Source organism: Empidonax traillii, unplaced genomic scaffold (genome assembly GCF_003031625.1).
Source record: "Empidonax traillii isolate 1590-97213 ecotype Southwest subspecies unplaced genomic scaffold, ASM303162v1 scaffold183:size818647, whole genome shotgun sequence".
Taxonomy (NCBI): Eukaryota; Metazoa; Chordata; class Aves; order Passeriformes; family Tyrannidae; genus Empidonax; species Empidonax traillii.
Genome location: NW_020955376.1, coordinates 642,385 through 652,878, shown reverse-complemented (window position 1 = coordinate 652,878; position 10,494 = coordinate 642,385). Strand labels below are relative to the sequence as shown.

General features: G+C 40.5%; 1 protein-coding gene across 1 annotated transcript in view; it reads left to right on the top strand.

The window, feature by feature from the left end:
- Positions 1 to 9,111: 9,111 nt before the first annotated feature.
- The window catches only part of RORB (RAR related orphan receptor B), a 131,272-nt gene continuing 129,889 nt past the window's right edge, over positions 9,112 to 10,494 (top strand). The window contains exon 1 of the mRNA XM_027886277.1: positions 9,112 to 9,538. Coding sequence (XP_027742078.1) covers positions 9,532 to 9,538 — 7 coding nt within the window. The 5' untranslated portion in view covers positions 9,112 to 9,531. The remainder of the gene's footprint in view (positions 9,539 to 10,494) is intronic.

Genomic DNA, 10,494 nt, shown 5'->3' with positions numbered 1-10,494 from the left:
AAGTTTTAAGATCTTTTCCAAAACCTATCACTTATCATCCTTCAAAAAATACCTAATTCTATGGATTCCAAGAATTTTCAGCCTGGTCAGACTACTGTCTCTTCACAGAGTAGAAGGAACTGTGCAACATTTGCAAAATCCTCTAAAACGCAAAAGGTCTATAAGAAGCATCTTGTTGTATTCCCTCTCTCTGGTCTCATCACAGTAATGTGTGCAGTGTGCTGGGCAGAGTTACAAGAAACATATTATACAAAACTTGATGTAATTCAGTAGTAAGTAGGGCTCCAAGGTATTATATAGAGCTGGTAAAGATCTCTCTTATTTTAATTTGTTTTTATTTTGTATTTCTGTGTCTATTAGTACTTATCTTTCTCATTATCCTCTATCCTGTTGTTCTTGTAAATAAGCGATTTTAATACAAATGCTGAAATACTATGCATAATAGATAGGAATATGATTTTTTGTCCCACATAAGGTAGATCTCTTATTTCATGAGCTAAAATGATAGCATTTATAAATCAACAAAGATTTGGAAAGATAACAAGATAATAAATATTACATTAATTTCAATTAGTTGTTAACAAGACAGTTACTTTTGTACTTTTCTGTTTCCCTATGTAAAACTAATCTAGGGTTATAATCCCTAATTTGTGAATATGGGGGGGGGGGTTAGACTTTCTTTTATTTCTTATCTTTACTGTTTTGAAAAATGTGGCCCTGCTGTTCTTCAGGGACACGTTTCAATATTTTGTCTGTTAATTGAAATTACTGTTATGTTTTCATACTTCTTAATCATTGGGCCTAATACCTCTTTGTACAGTTGTCCCTTGCCCACCTGCCAAGGAAGTTAATGTGTTCTGACACATCAGCCTTCTCCCTGCAATGCAGTGGCAACCCACCATAGGCCTGGGGGGCACAGGATCTTGTCGTTGTGACTGGTATTAAAAGTAAAGAAGAGACACTTGCTAGATTTTTATTCTGCCCTGTTAGCAGCAGTAGTCTTGAAGCTGTTAATTTCACCTGAGTCTTGCAATAATTGTAGGTGTTTGGAGGTTTAGTTTTCACTGGCAGACACATCCCATTTTAAATAATGAGGTAGCCTTCCTTCAGAAATGCCTCATTTCTTTCATGTCATGTAAAAGTTTTTTTTCATGACAAAGGATATCAAGATCAATCTCAAAGCATCGCAAGAATGGCCACATTTCACACAGGAAGGTTCTGAGTAAGGAGGAATGATATAACAACTAGGCAAAAGTTAATAGAATAAACTGTGCATTTGTAGTGTATTGTATTATAGCATATAATATACAATATTACATTTTTTAAGTATATTTTATTATATTATATGGTGTAGAGTAGCTCTAGCGCAGCTAAGTGTTTTTTTTCCCTGTGCCTCTGCTCTGCTGGATACCTTCTGCATAAGAGGTATTACATAAAATACTGTGTAGCAGCCATCTCACAATAGCATGAAGTGCAGGACAGACTGCTAAACTTTCCCACGTAGCAGAACAAAGTTCTTACGGAGTAAGCTCCGTGCTATCACAGCTTGAGCGTTGCCAGTACCAAAAATACTTCATTTAAAGCTAGCTCACTTCTTTACACTACACAATGTCTTAGTGGGCTTTTACATTTTCCTGTTCTTAGGATTAAACCGAAGATACCAGTGGAGAACATTCACAGTTTGCCAGGTGCAACTGGCCATCCTGGAGACCTGAGATTTAAAGGAACATTAGCTCCTTGGTCTTGCTTACTTGTGTTCAACTTATGCATTTATCCACCCATGAGCCAGATACAGCTGGAGGTACCGACATCTTTAATATCTGAAATACTTAAGTGTTGACCACTTTTATGTTGTTGTGACACACAGCAACAACAGCATGGACTGCTCCATGTGCCAAGAACACTTTGTACCAGCATTTATTAGTTTCAAATACATCTTACAAGAGCTTATCCTTGCATATCTGTTAACAAGTATGACCAGTTTAGAGTTTTTGTATCTTTCGTATCTTTATATCTAGAAGGTATATCCTGGTCTCAGTCACATTCATATCTCATCACAATGAGTACAGAAAAAAAATTTTGAAAACAAAGCAGGCAAAGTTTATGAGCTAGTTTATGTCTCTCATGCAAATATCTACACATCCTATGTAACTTACCCAAAATATATAAAACAAAAGGAACATTCAAAATAATGCCGCTATCTGTATTAGGTCAACACGGAAAGATTTTCTTAATATCAGAATTGTAGCTAAATAAGCATTCTGACACAGACTTTAATTCAGAAAAGCACATAACCACATGTTCAATCTTAAGCATTTGCATTAGTACTTTCTCAGATCAAGACTTGCTAAATCTGCCTGCCTCGTGTAAGGGGTACAGCTGAGGACATTTTTTCCCTCTTGAGACTGGCCTCTGAACTGGAAGGAAAAATTGACTGCAAGAATTAAAGTGGTGTTAATAGCTTTATATGAGAAATACCATTTTTTTAATGAAAGGGGAGCATGGATTGTCACTACTGCATTCAGAGACTGTTTTTGTTATCTGGTGTAACCATCTCGTTTGCTTTGCGTTGAACTGTAAAGGTATCATAACAAAAATACGGGTAAGCAATCTGTAGGCTCTTTTATTCCCTTTAAAGATATACTTTAACATCAAAAAATCTGCATTTTAGGCTGTGTATTTTAAAAAGCCTGATTCTGTTCTCATGTCTTTCAAAAAACTAGGCCAACAATAGGCACTTTGAATATCCCTGGCCTTAGTGTTTGGACAGCGTTTAAGCACAGTTTTTCCAACTTCCTGAAAATAAGTGTATTTTGGGTTATCAATTTTAAAGGCACTTGTGTTGAAAGCAATTTTATTTTTTCCCTGTAAAAATAAGAGGTAACTGATGTATATCGTTTTCAAACTGTAAGGAGTATATACATTGCAAATAGGTAGCACCTGTTCCTTAGGGGTTTTTTATGGATTTCTTTTAGTTATTCTTTACAAACAGAGAGGGAAAAAAAATAAGAAAAGCTTTGTATATATCTCAGGATTATTGTCATGTAGTAGGTAGGTATTCAATGATGGAAAACATTCTTTCTGTATCAGGTCATTCTATAAATGTATTCAGTCAAGAAAGAAAGAAATAAAGAAAGAAAGAAACAAAGAACAAATGTAAAAAAAGTTAGAAGAAACTAAAAAGCCGCTTTGGAATAGAAGCTCTTAAGCATCCTTAACTGTAGCTGTTGCTACGAGCTACAGCTAAAGCTGTGGCATGCAGAGGTAGATTCAATGTGCAAGGCAGATTAGTCTAGAACAGAACACCAGATATGAATACTCCAAAAGCCACAAGAAGGGCAAAATATTGAAACTTGAACATTTCTCACTTGAGTGAAAATTTGAAAGAAATATGTATTATTCAGTTTAAAATCGCTGAACTCAGTCATTTTAAAAATGCTTAGTCCAAATTAACTTTTTACAACCAGCCCATCCTTATTTTGCAGGTATACTAACTTATTGTAACATAATAATACATTACTGAATGATCAAGAGAAGGTTACAGATTACTCAGTGTCAATATATTTCATACTTTTTGCCAAGTCCAGAATGTTAGCCTCTTTAAATTTTGCTTTTGTTTCATATTCTTGTGATTCTTTATATCCAGGATTCCAGTTTCAGTCATAACGTGTTGAAATGAATACACAACATTTCTGTTTTCCTTAATATGCTTATTATTTACATCCTTCTTATAGCAAAAGTTTGATCTAAAAAAATCATGTAAACAGTTGCAATATACTAAATAGTATGATTTTCTAAACAGATATTAGCACAGAAATAATAGTGATCTATTTTGCATGCAATGAAAAAATTTCAATTTTAGAATAAAAGTTTTGGATTTCTTTGATTTTAAATTTAAAACTCTAGTGCACAAATATGAATAGGAAAGCTGGTATTCCACCTGAAAATTAATTCATTTCCTGGTGAATAAAATAAATATACTCTGGGTTGCTTTTCTCTAGTGAAACAACACTAAAAACTGGAAAAATCACACTGCTTCCATTAGGCAAAAAGAATGTTTATCTGGGAGGTCACCATCCATTTAAAGAAAAAAATCATTGGTTGCAATACATCCTTGCGTGTAAACTACTTCATGAAAGCAATACACATTCAAAAATACTCGGGTTTTTTTTCCTGAGCATTAGCGTCTGATGCCTCAGAGGATGCTAGAAGGAGGATTTGAAGGACTGATCTGAAGGTAGGTCTTCTGCCTCTTGCTTCTTTCCTAAAGCAATTTTTTTTTGCCCACTTATTCCTTCTTATTTTTCTGTTTCCTTCACTGAAGACTATTCTTGGTCTTGGGTTGCCTCAAAACAAGTTAGTACCTCTTGAACCTGCCAAGGAAAGAGAAAGTGGACACAAGTCTCAGAAGGTCATTGCCTCTTGGAAGGTTTTTCTGCAGGAAGACAGACTTTCACTGCTACCTCCTCCCTTCATCAATATTCAAATATGCCGCAGTTTTTCCAGAGCAAACTCCAGGTCATATGGGCGTAGGTACTATTGTCAAATTTAGTTCCTTCCCTGACTGAATTTTATAACCTAAGCTATATTTTCAAGATTTTGGTGTTCTAGGGTTAATGCAGCTCTGACCAGCAACTATATCCCTACAGATGGTTTTTTTAGTTGCTGAGCATTTTAGGGAAACATTGGGTGTTGGGTGGTGATGGTGTCCTAGTATCTCAGCTAGTATCCTTTTTTGTCCAAAGACATACTGAAGTGGGACATTTTATAAAATGATCCAGTGATTGATACTGCATGTAAACCAGGGAAAGCTATTATACAACTTCTGCCATTAGGGTAGAGGAGAACATAAAGAATGAAATGAAGCTTCAGTAACACTTAAAAAACCAACCAACATATTTGTAAGAATAAAATTTTTATATAAACTATGCAAATTTTATAATAAATTCCAAGTATTGTAGAAATATCAGTTTTTAAATGTCAAGAAGTATTTGCAGGAGTTAAGATTCCTTCTTTGTGGTTAGGGATTGCTTTTCATCTCACAAGACAGAGGAAATAGTCAAGTATGGTTTTTCATTTTAACTTTTTCAAGTTTCTGGTTATCCTGTCATGCATAATGCATTACATGCTTAGCCTCTAAAACTAAATTGGCATAATTAAAGATTTTCGATTGCTAAATGTTGCTTCTGAATGTGTCAGGACTTTCTAGGGCTGCTTTTAAAACCATTTTACTAGTTTGGAAGAAAATGCACCGTTTTTGAATTAAATAATATTCTGTGGAAACAGTTTAAAATTACTTGATGGTTAAAAGGCTTTATAGGAGATAAAGATAGTATAGTGTATGTGCATATTTTCCAATTTCAAGAGTAAAGAAATAGGATAAAATTTAGAACGTAAATCTGAAGTGAAGAGAATCTGAAAGTAAATCTGAAGTGTGAGAGAGCTCAGATTCCCCAGTCTATCGATAACTCCATGCAGAAGTCATAAAATAAAAAATTAGAAAGTCTTCCTCATGATTTAAATAAAGTTAGGAATGTCGGGCAATGAAGTTGTATTGGCTGGAGACAGATGAGTCAAAGCAAACTGTGACCAATTTTGTTCCTATTGAATCTAAGAAATAAATTTTGGCTATGGGATGCATCTGGCTTCCTTTCATGTCAACACAAATTAGCCATTGATATCAGGGGAATGAAATGGGGCCTGCCTGACACAGATTGTTTTGACTATTTTCTATTCAGTACTTTTTAATGAAGCAACTAAATTTAGGCATAACTTGCTGCAGCTCTAATGAACATATTGCAAATTATTAAAATGATAAAATTATGTGGCCTTAAATATTGTCCTAGAAGATTTGTCAGCCTTGGGAAAGGAGCTAATGCATGTTAATATTGTGGAAGACAATTTCTCATTATTCTGCAGTGAAAATTTATTATCTATAATATGCTTTTTTATTTGTAAAATATTTATTTATATTTTAAAGTAAACCAAATTATTTCTCATGTTTTAACACTTTTTTTCTGGTGTTTTCTAAACTTTTTCTCTGAAGCACTTATCTGAAACAAGAAAAAATTGAAAAGGCTCTCTTTGAAACCAAGGATAACTAACATCTTACAAGAAGAGTGGGCTGAATTGTACTACTCAATTTATTTAACTCCTGCAGATGTGTTCAGTTTTTAGATATTCTATAAATTCCTGTATTACCTCAGATCATATGGCTTTCTTGTGTGTTTTTTACCTGCTTCAGCATATAAAAGTTTAAAGCAGCCCTATATTTTGAAATAAAGCATTAATAATTTGCCTGGTTCTCACTCTTCACATATGTTTATTATATGTAGCGTTTTATTGCCATCGTTACTAGTGTTTGGCAGATAATCTAAATATTAGAATAAATTTCAAATTTAATGACTGGCTCCAGCTAGTGAAGATGTTAGCTCAGACATCATTATACATAAATGATATTAGAACATGACAGATAAGTGAACTAAAAATCTACCAGGACTTCTGAAAATAGCTAAAATAAAAATTGCCACTCCATATGAAAGTAAGAAAAAGAAATGAAATCCAGGGGGTAAATTATGTCAGCTTTGTAGACAAGGAAAAAAAAAAAAAAAAAAAAAAAAAAAAAAAAAAAAAAAAAAAAAAAAAAAAAAAAAAAAAAAAAAAAAAAAAAAAAAAAAAAAAAAAAAAAAAAAAAAAAAAAAAAAAAGGGTCTTAATCAAAATCAAAATCAAGCTAAGAGAAAATAAAGGCATTTTTCTCCTCCATTGTCAAAAGCAATATAAATTCCCAACAAAGATGCAGCAGTACTCAGTGCAATAGACTAAGGTATTCTGAATGCACTGTATAGCAAGTAGACAGCTTGTTATTTACCAGTCAAAGTTTTGACTGGTGTTAAGATGCAGCTTTAGAACAATTAAATCTAAAAACCATATTGGCATAAACAAGAACAACAAGACTCAGAATATGAAAAAATAGCCATTGTCTCCTTTTGAAATTCATCTGCATTTTCTTCCTGCTGCTAGGAGAGTAGCCAGTAGGGAAAAAAAATGTCCTGGTTGCAATACACCAAGTAGATGGAATCTCTGCTCTCTCTCCCAAGTTGCTTTTCTAAAGCTACAAGCACTATTCAGTAGCTCATTAATCTCTCACTTAAATTCCATATTATATATTAGGTAAATTGTATCTATTATGAGACAAGATGAAGATCCTATACTTCCTAACTTGCTTTGCGAAGTGATGTGTGAAAGTTGCTTTATTGCAATTACCTCAGAAACATTTGAACATGATGAATGGGTTGAAGAGATGGCTGGTGGGAAAATCTGCAGAAGAGAGTCCCAGGGGCAAGCCTGACTGCTGCCAACCACATCTGCTAAAATCCCAATTAAAAAGAAAATATGCCGCTGTAAATTCATGGTCTTGTGAAGTGTGAAGATGGAGAATATATAACTGATATTAGAAGATATGCTGATATAAGTACTGTAAAAACCAAATAATTGGTAAGAGTTTCTGAAGGAGATCTTAAGAAAATGCTCTACATGAGTATTAACAACTTTCCATACAGTATATAAAATGCATAAATGCAACTGTGAAGAATAAAAACCCCATCTAGTATGTTAGGAATTAAGAATGATTTTTTTCATTTTTAACTGACTGTCTTCACTACAGTGAATGCAGTTAAAATTCATGGTCAGGTTAATCTAGAAGTTTTCAATACTGGCAGAGCTGATTTTTCATATCTTTCTCAGTTTCAGCTCAAACAGGTGTTTTCAAAGACGCTAATCACAAGAACTGCTTTCTTTAACCTGTAACCTTGTTTCCCAGAAATAAAATGTTGCGAGCTTGCACCGAGTGCACACTTCATTTTGCCTCTTTCCTAAAACAAACCTTAACTTTTTCAGAACAAAAGTGATCTTACCTTTGATCTCCTGCATAACAGACCTGCTAGAACTTAGTCTGATAATTCATGTAGGAAAGAATAAATCTATTTTGGCAGATCCATATTTAAGAGTATTAAAAAATATAACCCATTTTATGAGGTCGGTATTAATAATTTTGTATGGATATACTTCAGTTAAATCAGGGGGTTTCTTTTTAATTTCAGGCTTGGAATTAGGAACTGTGAACCTTGGTACCAAGAACTTGTTTTTAAGATGACTAACTGACATGTGCTGTGGTTGTGTTGCATGATTTACCATACAGCTGAAAAAAAATCCCCAAATCATAAAAACCAACAATACTCCGCGTCCCCTTCCCCCCCAAATTGAAAAGCTCCCGGAGTTTGGGGGGGGGAGGGGGGGGAGGTGTTGTTCGGTTGGTTAGTTTGGCTTCTTGTTTTGTGTTTTTTTCCAGGGGGGAAACATCAATTAATAAGAGTGGGGTTTTTAAGTCGCGAAAAAGTCCTGCTGCCTGTGGAACAAACCCGTTTCTGCCGAACCTTTTGCTATTCTGACACAGGGAAAAATAAACTGCTTTCGACGTCCAGATTCGCTCTTTAACAAGAAAATGACTCACCACGAAACTTTCCCACTCTCGTCGGAAAATGCGGTTCCCCGATGATGGTCACGGCGGGGAGACCGAGCGCTTTCATCTTTCTCCCCGGAGACACTGCCTCCCCACTAACAACGGCACACGAAGTGACTGATTTTCTGCGCCAGTTACTTTTCTCCACAATCTCCAGATCTCTGCAGACCAGACCCATTTCTGTACCACCACGCCCAGCTTCGGCTGCCGGACAAGACCCGCCAGCGGCCAAGCACTCCCAGAGGGAGCAAAAGTTGCCGCGAAGGGGCGGCGCGGGCGGGCCGGGCCGGGCCGGGCCGGCCCGGCGCGGAGCCCCCGGAGCAGCGCACGCCCTGCGCGGCCGCGGCCGGGCCCGGGGCGGGGGCCCGGGGCCCGGGGCCCAGGGCCGGGGCGCGGGACGCGGGGCCCGGGGCTGGGGTGGTGGCGGCACACGGGGCCACCCGCGGCGGCGGTGTCGGGCGGGCGGCGTCCATTGGCGGTGGCGCTGACAGCGGGCGGGGCTGTGCCGGCGGCACCGCCCACCCCCTGCTATAAGCCGCTTTGCCGCTTTCTCACTGGGTCTCATTTTCTCTCCGCGCGTCCCTGTGGTTGCGCAGTGGAAATCCGCACCGGGGAGCTGCTGAGGGGCGCCGTTGTCATGTGAAAGCGCACATGCTCTACCATCCACACGGCACCCCCCTCTCTTCTGCCTCCGCGTGTTTTTCCTGTTTTTTTCTAACGTAACTCCTTTCCTCCTCCTCCCCTGCTCAGCCACCCGCCGCCGCTCCGCCGCCCGGGCGATCCCCGCTGAGGCTCCGCGGGGGCAGTCGCGGGGCGGCCGCCCCGGAGGATTGCGCCCGGTGGCGGGCAGCCCGCGGAGCCGCGCCCCGCGGAGCCGCCCCGGAGGGTATGGTTTTCCCGGCGGAGCAGAGCTGCGGCGGCTGCCGCCTTCGCGGGTGCTGAGACGGGATCTGTGCGGTGCGGCTCCCTGGCTCCCAGCTTCATGACTGCGCGGAGCGGGGAGCCAACACCATGCGAGGTAAGCGGGCCGGGGGGGGCGGCCCTTTTTATGGGAGAACTGCTGCGGGCGCTGGAGAGAAGGTTTCGTGCTGGAGGAGACGGTCCGGGGGAGAAAGTTGATGGCTCGCACCCGCCCGCCGGCGTGGCTGCTGCCCGCGTGATTCCCGCACCCGCGGGCCCGCGACCCAGCCCAGGGTACCTTCCACGGTGGAGGGCAGGTCGACATCCCCTATGTACTTGTGCTAGGAAGCCTGGCGCCGCCCTGGTCCGTGGCGGGCAGGCAGAAGGGTATTTGACAGAGTCCGTGCCGTGAAGTCCCCACCTACAGCTGCCCACGGGGCACGCTGGCCCTTGGCAGGTGTCCCGTACGGCAGAACCCTGCAGCTTGGTCCAGGGTCGCTACCATCACGGAGAGAGGTTTTCCCTTCACTCCTCAAAAGTTGTTACCTGGACTTTTTCGCTGGCATAGCTTTGTTCCCCAACCGACATGCCGCCTGGGGATCACCATTCCCCGTGGCTTGCTTAATTGGGCGGGAAGGGTTCCGCTGCCCGGGAACCCCCTCCCCATGCCCGCAGGTCTCTTCGGCCCCTCGCCCTGTTCCGCCTACAGAGCCCTGTCGTAGGCAGCCGGAGACTGCTCCAGGTCTTGCAGCCTCACCCGCTGTGGGTCCCGCAGGACAACACACAGCATCCTTGCCGACGGGACACTCAGAAATGGAGAGCTGTTGGGCTGCATGTCTTCTGGGGCTGGAGGGACGGGCTTCATGCTGCTGCCGGGCGCCCAGGTGGGTGTGGAGGGTTGCGGAAGGCGTGGGAATGCGTTGTTTCTATGTCTTCAGAGCCAGACTCTGCTGGGCCCCATCTCCGGGCCAGGCGACCACTGGCACCGGGGCGAGAACAATCCCTGCCAGCCTCGGGCATCCGCAGGGGTTGCACAACTCTTCCGCCCTCCCATCTTCCACATTCCCTTTTATC